The 26,797-nt window shown below is 48.8% G+C and overlaps 1 protein-coding gene and 1 long non-coding RNA gene across 3 annotated transcripts; one reads left to right on the forward strand and one right to left on the reverse strand.

The window, feature by feature from the left end:
• Positions 1–115: 115 nt before the first annotated feature.
• Positions 116–24,423, reverse strand: niban1a (niban apoptosis regulator 1a). 2 transcript variants are annotated; one of them, XM_081605912.1, is made up of 14 exons: positions 23,979–24,423; positions 11,440–11,570; positions 10,623–10,751; positions 10,428–10,542; positions 8,187–8,402; positions 7,803–7,918; positions 6,077–6,181; positions 5,833–5,995; positions 5,571–5,758; positions 4,150–4,296; positions 3,959–4,069; positions 2,931–3,038; positions 2,660–2,771; positions 116–2,538 (listed from the first exon to the last, which is right to left on the reverse strand). In XM_081605912.1, exons 1-14 carry the CDS (start codon positions 24,031–24,033, stop codon positions 1,361–1,363), a joined length of 2,874 nt encoding a protein of 957 aa, XP_081462038.1. In that variant the 5' UTR covers positions 24,034–24,423; the 3' UTR covers positions 116–1,360. The 2 variants fall into 2 exon arrangements, with proteins under 2 accessions (XP_081462038.1, XP_008404636.2); XM_008406414.3 differs by having other exon boundaries at positions 8,187–8,351; positions 23,979–24,417.
• On the forward strand, positions 7,170–8,567 carry LOC145551371 (uncharacterized). Its single transcript, XR_014087177.1, has 2 exons — positions 7,170–7,565; positions 7,760–8,567. It is a non-coding gene; the product is annotated as an uncharacterized LOC145551371 (long non-coding RNA).
• Positions 24,424–26,797: the final 2,374 nt, after the last annotated feature.

Raw genomic sequence — 26,797 nt, forward strand, 5'->3', positions numbered from 1 at the left:
GGGGCCGTTTCCTGGACAGATTCGTCTCACGGGTTTGATGCCAGACTTTTTATCTTGAATGTGGCCGATGACGATAAAACGGTTTCTATGGCAACAAACAGGAAAACACTGAAAATCACTTCGACTCGATCTGCTTTCAGTTTATTCAACATAAAACAACAAGAGTCAGACTGAAACCTTCATGTTTTATTGTTAAGCTTTAATACAGACAGACGCCTGTTGGTCCAGGAACAGGAGGAAATGTTCTGGTTCTGACCCAACCGAACAGAATCCTGCTGATCGCTTCGCTTCTTCTGCACACGTTCAGTCCGACTGCAGAGCTTCAGTTTACCTGGCGCGTCTATAACTGAGAAATGAGTTTATGTGTAATAAATGTTGATTCAGACATCGTCCTGCTGCTGCGTTTGCTTTACTGGGAGAACAGAACCGGCCCGATGCAGGCACTTTGGTGAGGATCAGACCCGTCTCCACGGCAACAGCCTCCAGGCAGCGCCTCCCAAGGCCACCGGAGGGACAGCGAAGGCACCGCGTGTTTTACATTCCCACTAAATCCAGTTCATCCATGGAGCAGAACCAGCTGCTGCTCCCGAACCCGACGGTTCTGGTGTACCTGCTGGTGATTCCTCATGTCGGATCCAATGAAACCAGCAAATCCGATCAACTTGATCCAGATCTGGAGGATTCAGCGGGAACAGCAGGAATCTCGTCCTGGAACGTCGGGAAGCAGGTGAGTGATGAACATCTCTTGGCTCCGCTCAGCTGCTGGTGCGACGGCAGTAAAGGGCTACATTCCTGACAAAACTCACATTTTTAGGTTAATTTTCCAGAAGAAAATAACTGAATTTGAACAGTTGAAAATTTGCTACAAAGAAAAAGGGAATCTTTAAATTAATGTCTCAAATAAGAGAAAAAAATCTACATTTCCAACAGAATTATTGTTTTTTTTAGAAAATGTTGGTTTGAAAAGCCAAAAATGTGATGGAGAAGAAAAAAAATCAGCAATTCTTGAGAGAAAACCCAGATTCAGAGTTCTGAAAGTTTGGATGTTTGGATCAGAAATCTGTTTTTTTTTTTCTTGAACATTTCTGAGAATTTTTTGATGGAAATTTGCTTTTTAATTTTTTTTTCTATCAATGTTGTATCCTGGAGTTCCGGACCCGGTCAGATAGGAAAGAATCACCGGGTTCCTGCAGAACCTCATCGGCAGGAACCCGGTGAAGTTCTGCAGGATGAAGCCAAAAGTTCCCAAAGTAGCTTCCAGCTAAAACCTGATCAATGATTAGTTTAAATAAGTTATTGTATCTTCATGCAGGAGTTTAAGGCGGTTCTGGTTCTGGTTCTGGTTCCCCCCTCCATCAGTTCATTCCTCTTTGGGATATTGATGCATCGGCTCCTCCACCTCGATCACCTCCACCATCAGGTTGCGGATCTCCTTCACGCAGTCCGGCAGCTGGACATCGGGCCCGCCGGGACCGTTCCCGGCGGGCGGGGAGAACGCAGCACCGTCCGGTTCTGCCGGACTCTCCGCCGTGGCTCCGGCCTCCGCCTCGACGGACGGTTCTCCCGCTGAGGTCTGGTCCTCAGACGTTTCCTCTGGGCTCAGCGCTGACTGGACCTCCAGGAGCTCCGAGGTTTCTGAGATTCCTTCTGCGGACTCCAGGTCGGACCGTGGAGAGTCACTTCCCACCGACACGGCCAGGGAGTTGGGATCCGAGGCGGAGAGGGAGTCCGAGTCCTCCGTCTTCAGCTGCAGCTTCAGGCTGGCGTCTTCTGCTTCTTCACCACCAGGGGGAGCCGCCAGCACGGCAGGTGGCTGCTGGCTGGCGGCTGCAGGCTGGGATCCGGTTTCTTCTGCGGGAAGATCCACGGGTTCATCGGTTTGGTCCAGACTTGGAGCTTCTGAAACAACGGAAGGTTCTGGAGCTGGAGGCTCTACAGTTGCCAGAGGTTCTGCAACTGTAGCTAGAGGATCTGGAGAAGAAAGTTCTGGAGCTGGAGGTTCTGCAGCAGTTGGAACTTCTGGAGAAGCAGCAGGAGGTTCTGGAGAAACAGCTGGAGGTTCTGGAGAAACAGCAGGGGGTCCTGATGAAGTGGTTTCTGCCTCTTGTTGGTCTGTTCTCTGGGTTCTGGGTTCTTCTGCTTGGACAGAAAGATTTTCCTGGATCTGTGGTTCTGATGGGTCCAGAGTCTCGGCTGAAGGAGGTTTTGGTTCTGCTGAGCTGATCCCTTCTACCTTCAGCGTTCGGGTTCCTTCGGCCGCTGGCAGCTTTGCGTCTGGCCGGTCCGCTGTCGGTTCCTTCAGCAGCGTCTCGGCCGCCTGCAGCACTTCTCCTCCTACCTTCTCCCTCTTTGGCGCCGCCCCCTTGGTGGGACTGGGGTGCAGCCCGTTGACGGCCAGAGGAGACGGAGGAGCCTGGGACCTGATGGAGGAGGCCAGAGCCGGGGGGGGGCTGCTGGGCGTGGAGACGGAGGACAGGCTGGAGCGGCTGCTCTCTTTGAACAGGTTGTGTTTATGCAGGCTGGCGGCTTCCTTCACCACTACAGGACCAGCAGAGAACAGGAGAGGTTAGCAGGAGGAGAGGAGGAGGAGAGGAGAGGGGGAGGAGAGGAAGAGGGAGCAGGAGGAAGAGGAGGAGCAGGGTGCGGTGCTGCATCCTACCCTTAGAAACCTCCTTGTCCAGGATTTGCAGGAGGATGTTCTCGTAGACGTTCTCCACGTGGATGAAGTTGGCGTAGTCAGTGTAGACGGTCTGTTCCAGACCCTGGAGCTCCTGTGGGCAGACAGAACCGGACCGGCGTGAGGACAGAACCGAACCGGCGTGAGGACAGAACCGGCGTGAGGACAGAACCGGCGTGAGGACAGAACCGGCGTGAGGACAGAACCGGACGTCTGATGCGTAGAGCTGCAGGCTTGTCTGGAGGAGACTTACGGGTTTGCAGGAGTCGGCCAGATTCTTCTTGATGAAGGGCAGCATGATGGACACCAGGGCTTCCTGGAAGATCCTCTTCCTCACTGTGCTGCTGTCGTAGTCGAATTGCTGCAGGAAGAAGAGGTCAGAGGTCAAAGGAGTGTTAACTTTAGATGTTGGTCTCAGACAAACTGTGGGACAGCTTTGTTTGTGAAAATAGAAATTGTTTTTATTGTCCCACAGGGAAAATTCACGTTTCAGCGCCAAAACTGGGCCTGTTGTTCATCCAGCAGAGGGCAGCTGCTGGTTTCTGGAAGCTACATCCGCCCTGAAGCCGGCTACCGAGCTAACGACAGGACAGCACTGGCACCTTAGCAACCAGCACTGGCACCTTAGCAACCAGCACTGGCACCTTAGCAACCAGCACTGGCACCCTAGCAACCGGCACCTTAGCAACCGCACTGGCACCCTAGCAACCGGCACCTTAGCAACCGCACTGGCACCTTAGCAACCGGCACTGGCAACCTAGAACCGGCACCTTAGCAACAGGAACCTTAGCAACCGCAACCGGCACCTTAGCTACTGGCACAGGCACCTTAGCAACCGGCACCTTAGCAACCGGCACTGGCACCTTAGCAACCGGCACCTTAGCAACCGGCACTGCCAAATGAGACTCACTAGCCTTAGCATGCTTAGGTTGGTCACCCACTGCCATGCCTTCTTCCACTAGTGGTCATTAGCACAGGCAGGCTAGTGTTAGACTTGGATATGGTAGCATTAACGTTGCATCGGCTAGCGTTAGCATTGAATAGCCTAGCAAGTAGCAAGCCTCGGCTGGTCACCTGGAAATCGTATTTTTTCTTTAAAGGACCCTGGAGTCAGTGAGTGGGTCGATGTCTTCTAGAGTTAAATGTGAGTCCATCTGTCCAACAGCTGAAGTTCTGACCCAACTGGGTCATCAACAGAAAATGAATGAATGTGTTGCAGTGGTCTAGTCAAAGCCCAGACCAGAACCTGCCTGAAAACATGCGACGGTGTCCTGAACTGACCTTCAGGATCCGGTGCTTGGCCTTGTCCATGACGGCGCCGGCCGTTTCCGGGTTGTCCTCCATGGCTTTCTTCAGCATCAGCTCCAGCGTGTACGCCGCGTTCTCCATCAGCTGGAAGCAGCGAGGAGACGATCAGACCCCCAGCAGGTTCCTGCTGAACTCACCGAAAAACACGCAGCTCCGCCGCGCACCTGCTGCAGGTCGATCTGAGCGCCGTGGGTCACCGCCGTCAAGGTGCTGAACCCAAAGCGCTCCTGCAGGTGCTTCAGTTTGTCCTGCAGGGAGCTGATCTTCAGGCAGCAGTCCAGCAGGTTCGGTCTCGCCATCTCACCCAAAGCCTGAGAGGCAGAAGAACAGAAGAACGGATTCAGACCGGAGGACTCTGCATGGTTCAGCCCATGTGCTGAAATGGGTTCTCATTGTCCAAGTGGTGTGACGGCGATTGGGACGTTTTGTTCTCAGCCTCACGTCCTCTGCCTCTTCTTGTCCAACCGCCTGGTGAAAGTTTGGCCCCTCTGAAAGTTGAGCTGTTCTGTGATTGGTCTGAATTTTGTGGGTGTTTAAGCAGAAACAGCGATTCTCAACTTCAGTCTTCTGACTATCTGTACCAGGTTGGTCAGTGGCAAGACGTTTTTCAGCCAGAGTGCAGGATGGGTAGTTCTGAGGAGCAGTTGCTCAAGGCCGTCAGTAAATATTGATCCCCCGGCTCGGTTCTGGTCCGATGTCTCCAACACCTTCACTTCTTCATTTCTTTGATAACAATGTCTCAGTAAAACTAGATGTTGCGGCTCGTCCATCGTTTCCTCGTCCTCCAGAGTCGCACTGGTGGTTCCTCTGTAGATCTGAAAACACCCTGATGCATCGGCCCTTTGCACCGACGTTCCTCAGTCAGTCAGCAGGGAGGAACCGGAGTGTCGAATGGAGCGACTGCCATTGTTCTCCCAGTTTAGCTGCTACTTGTTCAAGTTGAGCTAATTTGTGTGTAGCTGACCCATCGACGCTCAGAAACCGCCTCCCTCCCTCCGTTCGTTCGTTGATTCATCACTTCATCACGATCAGGTCGTTTCCACTTACACTGAAGCTACATGGTAGGCTACATGGGGCATCGTCTCCATGGTTACCAATGATTATACCTTCTTCATAATTGCATCTTACTAGTCTAATAATATTTAATGAAGTTAACTTGAACACACGGGGAGCTGCAGTCCTCTGCCATCTTCCTCCCTCAGGTCCACGATGAAACGATTCGGACCCGACCGCTAAATAAAAGCCATATTTACGCTACCAGCTGTCTGTTTTTTGGAAAGCTTTAGAGGAGCGCATTATTTTGAAGTTTAAGGCTCAGTGGGCCGTTTTGTGAAGGTTCAGCGGCAGCAGGAGCTCGGATCGGATCGGATCGGATCGGCTCGGATCGGATCGGCTCGGATCGGACCATGAAGGGTCTGAGTGGACATGAACGTCCTGAAACCAGGCGACCGGGTCTGGACTTGGACCCACCATGCTGGGCCCATCAGAGCTCGGCTCTCTGGAGAGGAAACCTGGAAGATCCAAGTCTTGAACAGGTGAAGTTCTACAGTGTGAAGGTACCGGATGGGGTCCGGTAGTTCCAGACCTGTTTCAGCTCGTCGTTGTCGGCTCCCTGCAGGACGGCCTGGCACACCTCGTCCATCTTGGTCTCCATCAGCTGCCGGCTGGCCATGAAGCCGGAGCTGATCGGCTCCATCAGCTCCTCCAGAACCGAGCCCAGGTAGGGCTGGACGGACTCGGAGCACAGCTGCTCCGCCGGCTCAGAGACCTTGGCTGGAGAAGAGAGTCGGGCATCAGAACAGAACCGGCAGAAGCTCTGAGCCTGGTGCTGCAGGCGGCTCGGTTACCTCGGATCTTCTCCTCCAGCTGCCGCCTGGTGTTGAGGATCTGGTCCATGTCGGAGCGCATCAGAACCTCCTGCTGCCAGACGGACACCTTGCACTCCTCCTTCAGAGCCGCCAGGCCCTCCAGCAGATGCTGCTGGACCAGGATGTAGGCCGCCTCCATCGTCTGGCAGGTAGAGGAGTCGGATCGTTTCAACCGCCGGCCCAGATTACAAGTTTTAGAAGGAAAGGTTCTGATCGGACTCACGATGAACCAAGCCTTCTTCCTGTCGGTCTTCTTGGCTCTGAGGCGAGGCAGCAGGTCCGTCCCCAGCGACGGCAGCAGCTTCTCCATCACCAGGTTGGCCATCACCTGAAAGCAGAACGCAGTCCAGCTGTCAACATCTGGAGCATCAAACCCAACCGGTTCCACCCGGGTCCAGTCAGAACTTTCCATCCATCTTAGATGATTTTAAGCTGAAGCGATCAGGTTCTTCTACCGACCGACAGCAGCTGGAAGCTTAAAGGTCTGAGAAGGGAGAGGCAGAGCTACACTAGTAGCTCAGGTCCTTTGGAACCGTTAGTTTGGGTCGTTTGGCCGGTCAGGAGAAAAAACTGGGTCAATTTATAGCTAAACATTTAACTTTAAAGTAAACATTTAACTTTAAAGTAAACATTTAACTTGCTAGCTGAATATTTAATATTTAGCTTCAAGCTAAATGTTCAGCTTGATAACATAGAAAGCTAAATTTAGTTTAGTTCAACTAACTAGTTACACTAATTCTGATGCAGCTAAATATTTAGCTTTCTAACCAAGTATTTGATCTTGAATCAAATATTTAACTAACTAGTTTAATATTTAGCTGGCAAACTAAATATGTAGTTTGAAGTGAAATATTTAATTGGTTAGTTAAATATGTAGCTGGGAAGTTAAATATTTAACTAGCCAACTAAATATTTAGTTAAACTTACTAAATATTGCGTTTGTGACATTTAAAATATGTCTTTGAAAACAAAGCATTTTCTCTCATGACGGGCTGAACAGATAAATTATTGCTGGTCATCTTTGAGTATAACTGTAACAATATTCCACCATCATCAGTTCATAGAGCTGCAGAGGTAGAATGTGCTCAGGGAGACGATCCGATGGAGGTAAAGGGTTCTGGAGGCTCCGGTCCGCCAGGAAGGGACACGGCTGACCCGGTCAGCTGATTGTTGCCTTTTAAAAGCTGCGACTGTGTGGAGCAGTTTGTTTCATTTCTGGAAACAAAACTGAAGGATGCAGCTAAAAATGTAGCGACTCTCCAAACAATGGTTCAGTGTTCAGGCGTGATGAAAGACTGCAGGCGTGGAGTGAAGACCAGTCGTTACTCAGCTCTGACTAAAGCAGAAACTCCTGTTTATTAGCAACAGGAAGTTGAGTTAACGCTGAGCTCAGCTTCCTGAAACGGCAGCAGCTCACAATGGAGCGGTGTGGGCGGTTCCTGCCGGATCCAGAGGAAAACGCAGCCGGAGGAGAACAACAACCTGCTGGTCTCGTTTCTGGAGCCAATATCTTAATACACTCAAAATGAGATCAAATTAACTTATAAAAGTGACTTTTTAGCAAGAATTACAGGCTTTGAGTCAATAATTCCTTAATATTGATGAAAAGGTTCCAGTTAAAATTGGCAGATTTTTTTCACTGATAATATGATGTTCTTCCTTTATCTGCCAGTGGAAGGGGAACCGGACCAGAACCGGACCAGAACTACTTGGTAAGATTTATTGTTTGCAGTGCGGTCAGTGGAAGCTTATCGGTGTTGAATGAAAGCATCTCAAGAACAAAACCTTGAGGAACACCAGGGGGAACTTTTGTTTGCTCAGAATTGTGATTTAAAAAGCGACACTAAGAAATTCAGGACAAGTTCTAGATTATCTCAATGAAGAGCATTTTTCCTTCTACACCCAGCCTGAGGAGACCAGAGCGCCGCGCCGCGCCGCAGCAGACATACCCGCACGTCGCTGCCGATCAGCATGCCCCAGGCCTCGTACTGGCCCCGGTCCTGGCGGAACAGCTGGATGGCCTTCAGGAACGCCTGGACTTCACACGTCTTCTTCTTCTGGAAGTCTGGCGGAAACGCAGCAGAGTTCAGGATCAGTCTGTCGGCTCGTTCATCAGAACTCGGCGATCTGCATCATCTAAGGTTCCCGAGGTGCTCAGGCGAGCCCGTCACCATGGCAACCACAGGGAAGCTAGTCAACCTTCAGCTGTGATGCTGAGCAGCAAACGGGGAGATAAAACTCCTCGTTTTCTGCAGCAGCTAAGCGCCTGATCAGCAGGAAGGTTTAAACTTCCTGCTCAGGGAGAAGCAGCGGGACCGAACGTCGTTCCCCACCTTGGTTCTGGTGCTTGATGCAGTCGGACAGGAAGGAGATGAAGGTGGCCTGCTTGGCCTCCTGCTTGAAGCAGAAGTAGTAATCCCTCCTGTAGGGCAGGCGCAGGTAGACCGGGAACTGCCCCGGCATCCCCGGCAGAGGAGGAGCGAACTCCTCCTTCACGTCTGAAACAGAAGGACAAAATCCAGGCTGGACCGAGCAGAACCGTCCTCTTACTGGTCCAGCTTCAATCAGAACTGTTTCATCACTTCCTGTTTCCTGTCTGGATTCTTTAAACAGCAGCGATTAATGTTTCTAACTCACAGGATGATTAATAATCCTTTCAGAATCATATTTGTTGTTGGTTTTGTGTTGGAAAATAAAAACTATTTGACCTTCAAGTAGCAGCAGCGAAAAAATGGTAGAAGAAGAAGAAATACTGCTGCTAAAAAAATAGTTGGAGAGGAAGAAATAAAAAATAAATAGTTTAGTACAAGTAATAGTAATTATCAGCAGTAGAAAACAGAAGAAATGAGACTGCTGGTAGTAGAAGTAGTCAGAAATAGTAGTAATAATAATAGTAATAATAATAATACTATTATTATTACTTTGTTGCAAGAAAATCCACTGAGTGAAGAAAAGCGTCAGAAAAATCTGCTAACATATAAAATATCATTTAGAAACCAGATCAGAAGAAACTTTGTAAAATATTAAAACGATTTGCTCATCCTCTGCGAATCGTGATCTGCAGAGGATGAGCTGAACACAAACATCAGGTCCGTTTCTCGTGGTCCATCCTGCATCGTCCATCCATCACCGATGTTTACGTTGAATATGCAAAATAAAAACTAAGTTCTGTTTTTCCACACGTTTCTTTTCCGTTCAGTGCTGCAGACGGACCTCCAGATACGAGCGACAGGAGCTCCGACTGGTTAAAGGTTCAATCCAAACTCAGCTTCAAAACGGAGAGAAGTCGAAACAAAACAGGAACCTGAAGGAATCCAGCAGGCGGTTTATTCTGACGCACAGCAGAGACGCTTCGTTTTCAGAGCACAAATTGTTGCATCATCGATTTCTGCTGAGTGAGACGAACTGGATCGGCTTTAACACAGAGACTAAATCAGGCAACAGGAAGCAGCAGGGGGTTAGAGGTCAACCAGGCAGGTTAGAACACATTAAACTGTTTCCAAACTATTTCAGCCTTTAGTAAAACCGACTAATGGTGGAGCAGAAACCTGGAACTCACCTGATTCTGACAGCAAAGCAGCACTGATCTCACCGAGACGAAGATATGGAGCCCAGAACAAAAAGCTTCAATATTTGATTGTTTCGAGGATTAAAGGGTCAAAAGGTTCAGAATTTACCAACAAATCATAGAAGATTGTCTCAAAATGGAATAACAACCAAGGCTGTCTGACATCTGAGTGTCGCAGAAATAATCCTCCGCAGCCTGATGGTGGACGAGCTGCCTACAGCAATCATGGGGATAAAGGAAGAGAGGCCAAGAAAACATCTCTGAGGCACACCACAGTTCATCTGAGGTTCTCACACGTTCACAATCAAAACATGCCTGGAGGTTTCGGTTGGTCTCAAAACGAGTTTTTTAGGGTAAAGACAAAGTAGAACTGGTTCTACTGGAACCAGAACTTCATCAACTGCTGTGGTTCTCTGAGTCAGACCAACCTGTTCCCCTCCTGGCCTGTGGGGGCGCTGCACCAAGAACCACTGAAGGAAACGACACAAAAACCAACAAAGACACTGAGAGCAACTTCCTTCTTCACCAGATGGAAACAAGATGGAGGCGTCAGATTTTAGCGGTTTCTCTTTAGGCTAAAGACCAGGAGCCATTTCTGCTGCTAGCGCTAGGCTAGCATGTTAGCTTTGGTTGGATTTACCCAGAATGCTGTAGTCCACTTCCTGCTTTTGAAGCAGAGATAAGTGGGCGTGGCGTACATATTCAAACTGAACCAGAGTTCAGTTCAGCTGAACCCATATGGAGGAATTTTCCTGCCATAATTCAAGAGCACACATGTTCAGTCTGAAAGTAGGACTTCATGTCTTTCTTCTCTAAACTTGTAATAATTGTACTGAAAACTTTTCCTGCTTGGTCAGTTTAGAGTCTGGTCTGAAGAAAAGTTTCTCCACCAAACAGTTTGACTGTAAAACTCTAAGCTAATGGCTAATGGCCACCAAGCTAAAGGACTAGCATAAATCTGGGACCCATATGGGGGAACAGAGAAACCTGAACAGTTTCTACTCACTGCTGTCATCAGGGTAGCATTTGTCCACCATCTCCATGTACTTCTCCTCTGTGGTCAGAATAGTGCCCCCTGTAGGCAGCAGCTTGTAAAGCGCGTTGGCTCCTTTAACATAAGACTGACAAGCAGAACCAGAACCGGGTTATGAGCAGAACCTTCCGGCGCATCCGGTTGGTACCAGGGCAGTTTTTCACTCACCTGCAGGCTTTCATGACACTCCAGGCAGTAGTTTGCTCTCACCGCAACCATCCGCTCCCTCCACTTCCTGTTGTCGTCAAAGTACCACAGGGCGTCTTCGTAAAGGACGATGGCTTCCTCTGGCGCCTCCTGGTGGTAGAAGCAGGAATAAAAGAGGAAATGAAGCCATGAAGCGGAGCGGATGCTAACTTTGAAAACGATTAGCACACTTAGCTTCTCCTCAGTTAATATTTCTGTATAAATTCATAAGCGCTAATTTTGTTGGCTGTTTTGTAAACTTCCAGTTGAATAAACTGAGGCTCAAATGTTAAGAATTCAAGTAGTTAGATATTTATATTTATATTCATGCTCTTATTTTGAAGACTGTTTACTCAGCAATTCTGTTTCCTGTCGTCATGTTCTCTTTCTTTTCAAACAGGAAACGGTAACAAATTAAAACATGTACATTAAAGAGTATGACATAAACATAATGGACAATATAGAATATGTAGATTATTATGTTAAATTTAAATGGCAGCATTTAAACTTGAGTTCATGACCTTTATGTAGATATTAAAATCAGGTTTTATGTGAATCTAGAAAAGGTCATAAGGTCGTGGGGCGTGATGGCCTGGGCCCGCCTTCAATGCAGCTGGAATACAAGAATCAATTTGTTACAGTGGCCTAGTCAAAGGCCAGGCCTTATCCTGGCTGAGTTGAAAGCCACGCTGACCCTCAGGTCATCATTTATTCATCGGCCCACTTCTCAGAGGAACATCAACATCCATTAGCGTCCGTCTGACGGTCTCCATGGCGACGCCCGGCGAGGCGTCGTTACCTTCTGCTTGAGCAGCTGAGTGATCTGCTGTTTGTTCTGTTGCAGTTCGTCCTCCACCTGGGCGAACCGGGCCACCGAGAACTGCTTCCTGTAGTACGGAGCGAAGTCGCTCAGCTCGGCCTGCGCCTGGCCTGAACCAAGAGAAGAAGAAACAAACATGGCGGTCAGCTGGTCAGCCTCCACAGAGCCGATGGACGGACGATGAAGAGTCAGGAAGACGAAACCCAGGAACCCAGAACCGACTCGAACCGAGTCCAGACAAATCAGATTCATTCAGAGAAACAATTAAATGATTAATAGATGCAAAACTTTGTGGCAAGAAAATCCAGTGAGTGAAGAAAAATCTGCTAACATATAAAATATAATTTCTAGATGAATCAAATGTTTGGTTTTCCAACCAGATCAGAAGAAACTTTGAATGTAAAATATTAAAACCGGAGACGTGTTACTTTTACTCACTTACTTTTGAGTAATTTATGTAACTATGCTACACAGTTCTTCCTACTTCAGTAACATTCGTGTCGCTGCAGCTGTTTCCTCCCAGACATGATCTGCTGTTTTCATTTAATGGCTTTTCATTTGTAATTATCGTTTTTAAATATCAAATATTCTCACCAGTTGCTCTGCACTTCTGTCGCCTTTTTCACTTTTCATGAGTAAAAATATGTGGAAGTATTTCTCTTCTTACATCCTCCTCAGATCATAAATTAACGTTCTTTGACATTATATATATTAAATATATAAACATGTTTTAATTTATCAGAAAGAAAATTAAAAAGAAACTTAAATAAAATCTGACATTTGCAGCAACAAAGTGCCAGAAAAAATATCCAGATGCTAAAATGTCTGTCAGAAAATATCAGACTTGATATCATATTTTTATGCCTTTAATTGCAAAACAGATTTTTTTTCTCGCCAATTTCGGACCTTTCATCATCAGAGCAGGGTCTGGACTTTGACTAGACCACTGCAACACCCTGACTCTTTTCTAATGCAGCGTTATTCTGGGTCATAGTTCCAGCTGCTGGACGGATAGTTTCCTGTTTCCAGACGGGTTCGGCCCACAGCATCATCCCTCCACCACCGCGCCGGACACTGAAGACCAGAGAACGTCCCAGTCAAAGCCCTGTTTCCAGGTTTATACTCGTTAACTCGTCGCCTCCTGACGGTTTTGTTTTGACAGCAAACATGTTCTGACCCGATGGCTGCAGGAAGACGTTAAATATCCGTGTTTCCCTGTAAGTTTCCACTCCTGGACGCTTTTCAGCAGCCTGAGATGTTATCAGCAGAAACAGGAACAAATAAACCAAACCGGGTCAAAACCGGGTCGCTCCAGAACAAAGACTTTCCTCCAGCCTGATTCGCTGCAGGTTCAAATCCAAAATGTCCGCCGTCAAAACATCTATTGATTCTGGAAATGTTTCCAAATTATGACTGAAAAAGACATTTATATATTCACATGAATAAATTCTGGACCATAATGTCCGTCATCACATTAGCGGACATTAATGTGTCCATTAATGTGTCCATTAATGTGAACGGGAGTCATTAGCAGCTAAAGCAGCTATTAGCCACATTAGCAGCTGCAGCTTGAGTCTGATTTTCAGGGCGGAGCCAAACAAGTTCAACGTTTTGGCTAATATTAATAAACTCAAACTGCATTTTAGTTTTAAATTATACAACTTGTTCTTTTATTTTTAAGTAATTTATATTTTTTATTGATAATAAAACGAGCAATTGTTTTATCGGCATTAAACAGTAATAATCATCAGCCGTATTGATTACAGAGATTTATTAATTTATTATTATTATTCCTTTAAATCAAAGCTAAAAATCCATCAGTTTAAAGTTGAACCATAATAACCGGAACATTAACCAATATGTCTGATCATGTATTGATCATGTGATAATTTTGCTCATCAAAATGAAATATTTGCTTTTAACTGCCTTGTTACTAAAATGTGACATAACAACTTTTTATTTCACCATCACTAATAAATGACTGTTATGATTATTGATTTTACTGTCATCATGTTTCTGCAGCAGATCCAGTTCGTCAGCCTGGATCAGAAACTAAACCAGTGAATCTCTGCAGGTTCGTCTGCTGGAGGCTCCAACTGGTCCGACTGGGAATCATCTGCTCCAGTTGGAGGAAACTGGCATTTTAAGCCTCGTCTTCACGGATGAACATGCAGATGTTTCACTTCATCATCATCATCATCATCGTCGTCGTCTCGTGCAGAGCCAGAGCCGACGTCAGCAGGTCCCAGTTAAAATGGACGCCAGCGTCACATCGGAGAAAAACCCAGAGAGCGAATCAGGAAGCAGCAATGATATAAAATATGATAATGATCCAGACCTGCTGCTTTGAAATGATGCAAATATCGACAGTTTAATAGCAATAATCGATCAGAAGATTCTGTTTAATATCATCTGTGTGAAACATTAGATATTTAAAGGGCCAGTCTGCTTTTTCCCCAGCAGCAGCTGCACTTTGAATCTCCTTGTTTTCTTCCTTTGGTTCTGAACAATACGGATCATAAAAGCTCCTGATGAATTCCTGCCGACTGAACCGAACGGCGTGGATATCCTGCTTCCTGCTCCACCGGGACGCTCAGCTGGAAACGACCTCTGACCCCAAACAGCAGCAGCAGCAGGACGACAGAGCAAACTCAAGCTTTTAACAAAAACTGATGTTTACTTCACAATCTCTCATTTTAATAATAATATAGAAAGTTAAAAATGGAAAATATAAAGCTGTTGGCCAACATCTGACCGACTTCTGCTCAACATACAAACAGGAAATGTGCAGCAGGTTTCAGACCCGATTAGTTCTGCAGCTTCTGTCGAAGAAAAACGGATTTTATCTGTCAGCTGTTCTCGTTCTCACACACACACACACACACACACACACACACACACACACACACACACACACACACACACACTCTGCTGAGGTGATCTCATCCGTTTCAGGCTGAACTCTCCATGCATCACAGGAGATTTGAATTGATGGCGTAGCTCATGCAAAACATCTGCAGCTCTAATTTATTTCTTCTTCTCTGTTTCAGGTTTGATCGTAAAACCAAAAAGGAGAAAAGAACTTTGAGAGAAAGTCTGAAGCTTTTTCAGACGGTTTCTATTCAAACATTAAGAAACTTCTGCAGATCAGAGTTTTAGTCCAACAAGAGAGAAAAAAAAGACGCCTGAAAACAATTGGCTCATGTTCTGTTGTTCACATTCATCAGTGATGACCCGGCAGTCTGTCCGCCTCCTGAGTAACGCACTAATCAGATCCAAATGAGCTGCAGACGGAGCAGAAATCATATAAAGTGGAGCAAACAAAGCATCAGAGGAACCGCAGAGACGAAAATCGCCTGGAAAAACTAAATCACTGCAAGAGGAAAAACATCAGTTTGGTCCAGATACAGAAATAAAAACTTGTTTTAGTCTCTAGAACTGGAAGAAACCAGTCAGAAACGATCGGATCTGGGTCCAGATGGGAAACAGGAATGATCCGGATTAGGAGCAGTTACCGAAGCAGCTGACAGTCACAGCGGTGAATAAAGCATCAGGCTAACAGGCTGAGTTACATCCAGAGGGTTTAAAGCAGTTCAGGATGTTTCCCTCCTGCATTCAGTCGACCCGGTTCTACTGGACCCAGAACATCTACTCCACCTCCAGCTGCTCTGAGTCAAACCAACCTGTTCCCCTCCTGGCCTGTGGGGGCGCTGCACAAAAACCTCTGAAGACACTGAGAGCAACTTCCTTCTTCACCAGATGGAAACAAGATGGAGGATTTTAGCGGTTGGAGGATTTCTCTTTAGGCTAAAGACCAGGAGCCATTTCTGCTGCTAGCGCTAGGCTAGCATGTTAGCTTTGGTTGGATTTACCCAGAATGCCCTGCGTTGTAGTCCACTTCCTATTGTTGGAGCGGCCTCTGGTTCACATTCAAACTGAACCACTTCAACTGAACCCAGGCCGAGGTTTAGAGGACCAGAGGTCAGAGGTCACACCTCACCAACCGAACTGGACGTTCTGGACAAACGGACTGGAGTCGGATTACAGCAGATAAAAGAGGGCTGGTGTGAATCCAGCCTAGAAACTCCAGGACGTTTCTCATGAAATCCTTGAAATTTTAACAGGAATAATTTTAAAAAATGAATTAAATGTTTATAAAAACAGATTGTCTTCATTTTCCTGTAAAATTCTCATCCAGCATGAACCTGGGTCCAATCAGTGCCCAGACAAGTTTCATGTGACCTTTGACCCCAGAGTGACTCCGGATTGTTTCCTCCAGCCTCTTATTTAAACCGTTTTAAATTCCTGGGGGAACAGATTTAAATCTGCAGGATTCGGATCAATGACTTTGATTTCCTCTGATCCAAAGGGGTCAGATATTTACATACGGCCTGTGGTGTGTGGAACCTGCTGGCCCGGTTCTGGACCGGCCCGGTTCTCTGGTTCTGGTGTGAATCATCATGTGAAACGTGGAGCCGCTCTGCCAGTCGGACCGGAACCGGCCCAAACCAGAGGCATGTCGGAATGCAGGTCTGTCGGTTTCACATAGCAACACTCTGCTGATGACCTCACATCCTGCTACCAAAATAAAGGCGCAACATTCAAACATGGATGAAACTTCAGCAACTTTATTCAGTTCTGGCACCGATTCTACTGGTACCGATTCTACTGGTACCGATTCTACTGGTACCGATTCTACCGTTCCTGCATTTATGAAGGTTTTTTCTCTCCGTTTAAACTGGAAAATGACATCAAAACATTTCCTCCTAAAATCAGAGCAGAAGCTTCATGAATGAGCAGAACCCATCAGAACTCTCCAGAACCCATCAGAACTCTCCAGAACCCATCAGAACTCTCCAGAACCCATCAGAACTGTCCAGAACCCATCAGAACTCTCCAGAACCCATCAGAACTCTCCAGAACCCGTCAGAACTCTCCAGAACCTTAAAGCTGCACTAACGTTTAGAAAACACATTTATTTTTACATATTTGTTCAGAATGTCATCAGATCTTCAGCTCCTCTGCTTTCTGCCAGTAGTAAAACAACCAATCAGAGCCAGGAGGCGGGTCTAAGTGCTGTCAATCACAATCTCATGTGGTGCTGCTCACCCCCCTCCCCTACTCTCTGCTATGCTAAAGCTAGCTAGCATATCCACCTGTGTTGGCAGATGAACTGAGTTGTTTCTCTGCCTTTAGCTGCTCCTACATGAGCCTGATTGACAGCTAAGCCCCTCCTCCTGCCTCTGATTGGCTGCTAAGCCCCTCCTCCTGCCTCTGATTGGCTGTTTTGGTGCATTTCTTCAGACAGCAGCAGCTCAGAGATGATCAGTTTGAACAAATATGGAAAAATCATTTTCTTTATAAGTTACTGCAGCTTTAAGGTGAAACATAACAGCCAGGTTCTGATCCACCAGGTTCTGATCCACCAGGTTCTGATCCACCAGGTTCTGATCCACCAGGTTCTGATCCACCAGGTTCTGATCCACCAGGTTCTGACTGGTTCTGGTTCTGGTCTCAGATGCTCAGAGATGCTGTAGGTAAGATAATGACGACTCAGCGACTCAACAGCAGCGACCAGAGGGTACTGTTCCTTTAAGACAGACCGGGGTGAACCTGCAGCCATTATTGGCCCAGAAACATCTGCAGAACCACAGCCGGTTCGGCTCCAGTAAATCTGAACAGATGGAACTTTTTACCTTCCTATGAATCAACGTTTGTCTCAAAGTCTGAACCAGATGAAGGACTTGAAGTTGCAGGGGAAGCGCAGACATGCCGCATGTTTCCACACACGGAGGGGAGTGGGAACGTTTCCACGGTGGGAGCCAGAGGCGGATCCAGAGGATCTGATCAATCAAAATAAAAAAACTACTCATATAATCATGTCAATGTTGTAACTTAGTTTAATCAGTTTAATCAAAATTAAGGCAGCTGAAATATCCATTCTCTCCTCTCCTCCCTCCATAACGTTGGGAAATAAAAAGCACCTGTTTCCAAATTCTCAAAACGTTTGTGTGTGATGGCATCCTGGACATTTCCTTAATCCAGTAATCTGTCATATTTTACATCAGAACGGGATTTACCAACAAGATTTCACTCTGATCTTTTCAGGAAGTCTTTATTTTGGTGCCCTGCTGTCAGCCAGCTTCCATCCTCCTTTATCAGAAATGAAAAATTATAAATACACACACCGTGTTGGAAACCTGTGTTTGTTGACTGACTTTTATTTGTCAGGTTTAAGAGACAAAAGCTGGAAAAAGACCTTCGCGTTTAAAGTAACACAAAACAGCGTAAAATACCTCCATACAAGACCTTGTTTGTTGATTTATTCATTTTTTTATTTTGATAGCTGCCGATTAAACTGAAAGTTACAACATTGACATGATTATAGGGGTAGTTTTTACACAGAAATCGATCAGAAGCGCCGTGAAAATGATCAGATCCGCCGGATCCGCCTCTCTGGCTGCAATGCGCGCTCCGGACACAGGGGGGCAGAGTTTCACAGGGGGGCAGAGTTTCTCACAAGACCTGAAAAACCTGAGCGACCAGAAACTGGGAGAGATAAAGAGTCTGAGTTTCAGGAGAAACTCCTCATCACGTCTCAATCCTCACGTTCAGGAAGATTTCCTGTAAAACCGAGACAAAGTTTCTCCTGGAAGCTGGACGTGTGAAGCATTCCTGTAATTCCTCTGCAGAAGGAGCAGATTTCACAGCTTTCCGTCCGGAAGCTGCGTTTCGACCGCATGATCACCGTTTGACATTTGGAAAATAAATTTGGTTTAATGAAAACGTGGAAATTTAAACAAATCTCTCGTTTTTCAATACAAAGTTTTGCAGTTACAATTAGATGATTTTGTTCGTGTTTTGACCGTAAAATCATTTATTTCGAAAAACTCTAATGGAAACTATTTTTTCGCGTCACATGAGTCACATGATCAACAACCGGAAGTTACTGCTGACAAAAACCATGAAGAAGAAGACAGGAAGTGGTCGGAGGATGATCACATATGATTTTAATTTCATTTCTGATTTAATGGAAACAACATTTGCGAAATTGTGTTTTTTCAGAAAACAAAGATGTCCAGACATTAGTAATGGAAACGCAGTTAGCATTTAGCTAACAGGAAGCTGTGAAACGGCAGCAAACATCTAGAAAAGTTTGTTTTCTGTCAAAAACAATGTTTTCCTAAAATCAAAATGTGATGGAAAATTAACTGAACTGGGAAAAAGTTTATTTAAATCTGAAGAGAGGAAAACGTCTTTTAAAAAATCATATTTTTCACCCTGTGTTTCTCTCTCCCATCAGCTAAAAAGCTCCATTTATCTTTAAGTCCATTCCAGCTTTAAGTTCCACAATAACTTTCATATTTCTGTTTAAAATGAGCAGCATCTGGGTTGTTCCAGCTCCAGACGTGGACCTTTCCTGTTTGGACCAGAACATCTGAAACATGAACTCTCAGATTCTGCAGCTCTGATGTCATTTTGAAAACATTTTTCTGGAGTTTAAAGGTCTGGCGCCGGTCCAGCAGGGTGTCGCTGGGACCAGCAGACCCGGTCCGACGTGGAGTTTTAAAATCCTGTCAGCATTTCTGGAAACATTCCTGCAGCTGAACGTTACGACGCCGCAGCGCTTCGCTCACCGAGTCCGGGCCCGGAGCGCTGGCTCTCCTCTCCCTCTGCATGTCTGAGCGGTGGCGTAATGGCAGCTGGACGCAGAGCGGCCCGGCAGGGGGCAGAGCGGCCCGGCGGGGGGCAGAGCGGCCCGACGGGGGAACGGGAGGAAACGCAGAGCGGCCCGACGGGGGAACGGGAGGAAACGCAGAGCGGCCCGGCGGGGGAACGGGAGGAAACGCAGAGCGGGAACGCCAGGCCGGAGCAGCTGCTGCAGCCGGTCCGACGGTTTCTGGGCCTCCTGGGTTCCTCTCGCTTTAACCTGCTGCTGGAGTTCAAACTCCTGACTTCAGCTCCTCGCTTCACAAAGGTTTCTGGGTTTTATACGGAAAGTCAAACTGCTTCAGTCACTTCTGCAGAAACCGGGTCGATCCGGCCCAGTAATCTGAAAGAACTGCCTCATGCATCCCCACCCAGCCTGGAAACCACCTCACCCTGAAGTCCACGCCGTCTCCCCCCGTCCTCACTCCGTCTCCCCCCGTCCTCACTCCGTCTCCCCCCGTCCTCACTCCGTCTCCCCCCGTCCTCACTCCGTCTCCCCCCGTCCTCACGCCGTCTCCCCCCGTCCTCACTCCGTCTCCCCCCTTCCTCACGCCGTCTCCCCCCGTCCTCACTCCGTCTCCCCCCGTCCTCACTCCGTCTCCCCCCGTCCTCACGCCGTCTCCCCCCGTCCTCATGCTGTCGGATCCGTTTTGGCCCAAACAGTCGGATCCGCAGCGTCACGGTTCTGGAATGAAGCGGACCGACGTTCTGAAGCTCTTCAGGGTCGACGGGCCGCAGCGCCGGATCAATCGCTTCACGTTCCCCCATTCATGCACCGTAACCATGGCAACAGCAGCGGCGGTGAAGTTTGTGTCGGCGCAGAGTCTCTAAAGACTGACGTCAGTTTTAACCTTTTCTTTGCTTTTTAAACACCAGTGGCTAGCTGACCTTTGACCCCTGGGGTCACACACCACGGGACGAAACGGAGACCGAAAGGTTTGGAACCAGAACCAGAACCAGTGGAACTAGTGCAGTCATGATGCAAACATTTACAGCTTCTGATGGATCTGGTTTGATTATCGCCTTTCATTTCCTGACAGCTGCAACAACGATGATGATGATGATGATGATGATGATCCAAAACATCAGCAGGAAAATGAATCTGATTCCGTTCTGACAGACGGTGAGCAGGAAGCCCGGCTGATCCCAGCAGGAAGTGAGAAACAAGAATCTGTTTTACATCCAGGTCGTGTTTTGACTCGGCCGGTTAGCGTAGCGACCCGCTGAGCTCCATGTCGGTTAGCGTAGCGACCCGCTGAGCTCCATGTTGGTTAGCGTAGCGACCCGCTGAGCTCCATGTTGGTTAGCGTAGCGACCCGCTGAGCTCCACGTTGGTTAGCGTAGCGACCCGCTGAGCTCCACGTTGGTTAGCGTAGCGACCCGCTGAGCTCCACGTTGGTTAGCGTAGCGACCCGTTGAGCTCCATGTTGGTTAGCGTAGCGACCCGTTGAGCTCCATGTTGGTTAGCGTAGCGACCCGCTGAGCTCCATGTTGGTTAGCGTAGCGACCCGTTGAGCTCCATGTTGGTTAGCGTAGCGACCCGCTGAGCTCCACGTTGGTTAGCGTTGCAACCCGCTGAGCTCCACGTTGGTTAGCGTAGCGACCCGTTGAGCTCCACGTTGGTTAGCGTAGCGACCCGTTGAGCTCCATGTTGGTTAGCGTAGCGACCCGTTGAGCTCCATGTTGGTTAGCGTAGCGACCCGCTGAGCTCCATGTTGGTTAGCGTAGCGACCCGCTGAGCTCCACGTTGGTTAGCGTAGCGACCCGTTGAGCTCCACGTTGGTTAGCGTAGCGACCCGTTGAGCTCCACGTTGGTTAGCGTAGCGACCCGCTGAGCTCCACGTTGGTTAACGTAGCGACCCGTTGAGCTCCACGTTGGTTAGCGTAGCGACCCGTTGAGCTCCACGTTGGTTAGCGTAGCGACCCGCTGAGCTCCACGTTGGTTAGCGTAGCGACCCGCTGAGCTCCACGTTGGTTAGCGTAGCGACCCGTTGAGCTCCACGTTGGTTAGCGTAGCGACCCGTTGAGCTCCACGTTGGTTAGCGTAGCGACCCGTTGAGCTCCACGTTGGTTAGCGTAGCGACCCGTTGAGCTCCACGTTGGTTAGCGTAGCGACCCGTTGAGCTCCACGTTGGTTAGCGTAGCGACCCGTTGAGCTCCACGTTGGTTAGCGTAGCGACCCGTTGAGCTCCACGTTGGTTAGCGTAGCGACCCGTTGAGCTCCATGTTGGTTAGCGTAGCAACCCGCTGAGCTCCATGTTGGTTAGCGTAGCGACCCGTTGAGCTCCATGTTGGTTAGCGTAGCGACCCGTTGAGCTCCATGTTGGTTAGCGTTGCGACCCGCTGAGCTCCATGTTGGTTAGCGTAGCAACCCGCTGAGCTCCATGTTGGTTAGCATAGCAACCCGCTGAGCTCCATGTCGGTTAGCGTAGCGACCCGCTGAGCTCCATGTCGGTTAGCGTAGCGACCCGCTGAGCTCCATGTCGGTTAGCGTAGCGACCCGCTGAGCTCCATGTCGGTTAGCGTAGCGACCCGCTGAGCTCCATGTTTTTTAACTCGGCCGGTTAGCGTAGCAACCCGCTGAGCTCCATGTTTTTTAACTCGGCCGATTAGCGTAGCGACCCGCTGAGCTCCACGTTGGTTAGCGTAGTGACCCGCTGAGCTCCATGTTGGTTAGCGTAGCAACCCGCTGAGCTCCACGTTGGTTAGCGTAGCGACCCGTTGAGCTCCATGTTGGTTAGCGTAGCAACCCGCTGAGCTCCATGTTGGTTAGCGTAGCGACCCATTGAGCTCCATGTTGGTTAGCGTAGCGACCCGTTGAGCTCCATGTTGGTTAGCGTAGCAACCCGCTGAGCTCCATGTGGAACCTGAAACCAGAACATGTGACGACACCTGGAACCTGTTTGGCGACATCAGGCTCCTGATCTCCAAAGTGTGGAGGAGGGGTGATGAAATCTGTTTCCATTGAAACATGAGGAGATTCCCAGCCGTCCGTGTTATTATGAGGCTTAAAGAGACGAATCTGCAGAACCATGAAGCCTCAGCGCTTCGTTTCCTCTGAGCCGTTCGGTTTGGTGTCCAGACGTTCAGCGGATTCATGAAGAACCCCGTCTGAATCTGGAACCATAGGTCTACAGCGCTGTCTACAGCTGGTTTATTTATGCACTGCAGCCTCAGAACACATGGATTTGTCTGAAGTTTCACTTAAAAATACATTTAATGGAATCGAGAAGCTCAGACTTCCAGCAGCAGAATCACATTATCTGCGTTTTCATTACAAATGTGTTCAAATCTTTGACTAAAATCTGTTAATGTCAAAAATCACAACAATCTGGTTTCCACTGAACAAGAAATGAAACTAAAATCACGCGTGTCTCTAAAAATCATGGCAGCAACGATGTAAACATGAGATGCATTCATGATTCAGCCATGACGCTCATCACCCATCAGCCAATCAGAGGAGACAGAGAGACAAGCTCCGCCTACTTGGGAGCAGCTGTAGAACGGTGACCTGAACTTTGTCCAGGAACAAAACAGGAAGAATCATCAGCTGCCACTTCCTGTGTCTTTGTAGTTTTTGTCAGTAGTAACATCTGGTTGTTGATCATGTGACTCATTTCATTCCAAAAGTTGTAGTTTTGTAAATAAACTCATTTCAATGCTGATGAAAAACAAAAACATGTAATTATAGAACAAAAACATTTTATAGAAAAACGTTTTTAAGTTTTTAAGAAAATAAATTTATTTTTCAAGATTTCAAATCTGCTGACCCGAATGACCTGAACCAGAATCAGAACCAGACAGACCAGAACCGGAACCTGAACCAGACCTGAACCAGAACCAGACCCAGACCAGAATCAGAACCAGACCTGAACCAGAACCAGACCTGAACCAGAATCTGAACCAGACCAGACCAGAACCAGACCTGAACCAGAATCTGAACCAGACCAGACCAGAACCAGACCTGAACCAGAACCAGAACCAGACCTGAACCAGAATCTGAACCAGACCAGAACCAGACCTGAACCTGAACCAGACCCAGAACCAGACCTGAACCAGAACCAGAACCAGACCTGAACCAGAATCTGAACCAGACCAGACCAGAACCAGACCTGAACCGGAACCAGAACCAGACCTGAACCAGAACCAGACCCAGACCAGAACCAGAACCAGACCTGAACCAGAATCTGAACCAGACCTGAACCAGAACCAGACTTGAACCAGAATCTGAACCAGACCAGACCAGAATCTGAACCAGAATCTGAACCAGACCTGAACCAGAACCCGTCTTCCCTCCTAAAGTCTGTTTCTCTCCGGAACATTTTCTCCACAGAAATGTTCCGTTTTCACCGAATAAGTCAGAAAAAAAACTCCGAACCGTGAGAAGAATGACTGAACTGGGTCAAATTATTTGTCTGCAGCAGAACCGTCAGAATGGACCGCGGAACCTCCGAACTCCTGCTGAGGTTCTCCCAGTAAACCCAGCCTGATCCGAACCGGAACACCAGCTGTTCCTGCACCTGCGGCTCAGCCGTCACCGCAGACGCGCCCAGAGCCCCGCAGGAAGCCCGGACCGACCCGACGCTTCCCGCAGATCACCGCAGCAGACCGGCGCGGTTCGGGAAGTTCCTCCGTGGAAAAACACGAAGCAGAACCAGAACCGAGCCGGTCCCTCTGGATGAAAACCAGCGGCAGGAAAACCTTTTACTCTGACTTCACCGACCCGCGCAGATCAGAACTTTGTTCTTGGTGCAGGCCGGTCCAGGTTCCCCTGCGCCCGGTGAGAGTCCGCGGCCCCCGGGTCTTACCTCTGATGTAGGCGGACTTGGCTTCATCCAGCAGGCTGGACGCGGAGACCCCCATGCTGCTGCTGCTGCTGCTGCTGCCGCCGGATCCACAGGTAGACTCGGGCCGCAGGTGCGAAATGGATCAGCGGCTCTGCGGAGAGGAAGAGGAGGGCGGCTCCTCCTCTTCCTCCTCCTCCTGGAGGACCGTTCAGGGACGCAGAAAACTAGTTTTCCTTTTCAACCCTGCAGGTTCCTGATGGTCACCGCAGGAAATAAAATTCAACAACCAGAAACAAAGATTATAATCCCGGAATATAAAATAATCCAGCTCAGCCTTCATCATCCTCCTTAAATCCAGAAGTTTGCACACAGGAGGCTTTGAACCGTTTGGGAATTCCCAGCTGATGATGTCATAGGTTTGAAAGCTTGTGATTGGTTAGTTTACTATGTTAGTCAAACGGAGGAACAGCTGAAACTCTTACGTGTTTCTGACACGATCATTTTACTGGACGATAAATTGTCCAGTAATTATTGTGATAAGCGATAATATTGTTAAACATTTTAAATTAATCTGCTAATTTAAAACTACGGAACATCATAAACTGAATCTGTACATAAATAAAAACCCTGCAGAGAAACAAACAGCAGGTTCACTAACAGGCAGGTTGCATTGTGGGAAATGTAGGCTCTCAGGTCGTCTCAGGTTTTAACCCTTTCCTCTGATCTCATTTTCAAAAGATAAATTCTGCATCCAAACATTTTTCCCAATTATTGTTGTTGATGAAACTCCTAATATTTACCTGCAAATAAAAATATTTCATATCTGCACATTAAAAATCACTCAACAGGCAAAATTCATTTCTTTGAAGCCATTTTTTATTTTAATGCTGGAGAAGAAATCGGTTTGCTCAGAATTTTATTATTTTTGGTTCTTGACTGAAATATAAAACTACGGAGCCTCCAGGGGACATGAGGGGACATGGAGGCTCCAGGGGACATAAGGGGACATGGAGGCTCCAGGGGACATGAGGGGACATGGAGGCTCCAGGGGACATAAGGGGACATGGAGGCTCCAGGGGACATAAGGGGACATGGAGGCTCCAGGGGACATAAGGGGACATGGAGGCTCCAGGGGACATAAGGGGACATGGAGGCTCCAGGGGACATGGAGGCTCCAGGGGACATGAGGGGACATGGAGGCTCCAGGGGACATGGAGGCTGCAGGGGACATGAGGGGACATGGAGGCTCCAGGGGACATAAGGGGACATGGAGGCTCCAGGGGACATAAGGGGACATGGAGGCTCCAGGGGACATAAGGGGACATGGAGGCTCCAGGGGACATGAGGGGACATGGAGGCTCCAGGGGACATGAGGGGACATGGAGGCTCCAGGGGACATAAGGGGACATGGAGGCTCCAGGGGACATGAGGGGACATGGAGGCTCCAGGGGACATAAGGGGACATGGAGGCTCCAGGGGACATGAGGGGACATGGAGGCTCCAGGGGACATGGAGGCTGCAGGGGACATGAGGGGACATGGAGGCTCCAGGGGACATGAGGGGACATGGAGGCTGCAGGGGACATGGAGGCTGCAGGGGACATGAGGGGACATGGAGGCTCCAGGGGACATGAGGGGACATGGAGGCTGCAGGGGACATGGAGGCTGCAGGGGACATGAGGGGACATGGAGGCTCCAGGGGACATGAGGGGACATGGAGGCTGCAGGGGACATGGAGGCTGCAGGGGACATGAGGGGACATGGAGGCTCCAGGGGACATGAGGGGACATGGAGGCTCCAGGGGACATGGAGGCTCCAGGGGACATGAGGGGACATGGAGGCTCCAGGGGACATAAGGGGACATGGAGGCTCCAGGGGACATGGAGGCTCCAGGGGACATGAGGGGACATGGAGGCTCCAGGGGACATAAGGGGACATGGAGGCTCCAGGGGACATGAGGGGACATGGAGGCTCCAGGGGACATGGAGGCTCCAGGGGACATGAGGGGACATGGAGGCTGCAGGGGACATGAGGGGACATGGAGGCTCCAGGGGACATGGAGGCTGCAGGGGACATGAGGGGACATGGAGGCTCCAGGGGACATGAGGGGACATGGAGGCTCCAGGGGACATGGAGGCTGCAGGGGACATGAGGGGACATGGAGGCTCCAGGGGACATGAGGGGACATGGAGGCTGCAGGGGACATGGAGGCTGCAGGGGACATAAGGGGACATGGAGGCTCCAGGGGACATGAGGGGACATGGAGGCTCCAGGGGACATGGAGGCTCCAGGGGACATGGAGGCTGCAGGGGACATGAGGGGACATGGAGGCTCCAGGGGACATGAGGGGACATGGAGGCTGCAGGGGACATGGAGGCTGCAGGGGACATGAGGGGACATGGAGGCTCCAGGGGACATGAGGGGACATGGAGGCTCCAGGGGACATGGAGGCTCCAGGGGACATGAGGGGACATGGAGGCTCCAGGGGACATGAGGGGACATGGAGGCTCCAGGGGACATGAGGGGACATGGAGGCTCCAGGGGACATGAGGGGACATGGAGGCTCCAGGGGACATGAGGGGACATGGAGGCTCCAGGGGACATGAGGGGACATGGAGGCTCCAGGGGACATGAGGGGACATGGAGGCTCCAGGGGACATGAGGGGAAATGGAGCACTGGGTAACTCAGAGAATCTCATCTGTATCAATCAACTCCAAGCCTTTTCTTTGTTCTGTCACAATTATCGATTTATTCATTTTGATTATCATGTTCCAAACTCTGTGAGGACTGACCACCCGCCTCCTCACACTGAGCCAGCAGCCCGTCACCTTCCCTGGAGA

Source organism: Poecilia reticulata, chromosome 4 (genome assembly GCF_904066995.2).
Source record: "Poecilia reticulata chromosome 4, P_reticulata-male-v2, whole genome shotgun sequence".
Lineage (NCBI taxonomy): Eukaryota > Metazoa > Chordata > Actinopteri > Cyprinodontiformes > Poeciliidae > Poecilia > Poecilia reticulata.

Excerpts from the sequence above, each read along its gene's own strand:
- niban1a (XM_081605912.1), bottom strand. The coding sequence starts at position 24,033 with ATGGGGGTCTCCGCGTCCAGCCTGCTGGATGAAGCCAAGTCCGCCTAC. Across the intron at positions 11,571-23,978 it reads CAAGTCCGCCTACATCAGAG|GCCAGGCGCAGGCCGAGCTG; the intron begins GTAAGACCCGGG and ends CTCTTGGTTCAG. Across the intron at positions 6,182-7,802 it reads TGATCGGCAGCGACGTGCGG|GTGATGGCCAACCTGGTGAT; the intron begins GTATGTCTGCTG and ends TTCTGCTTTCAG.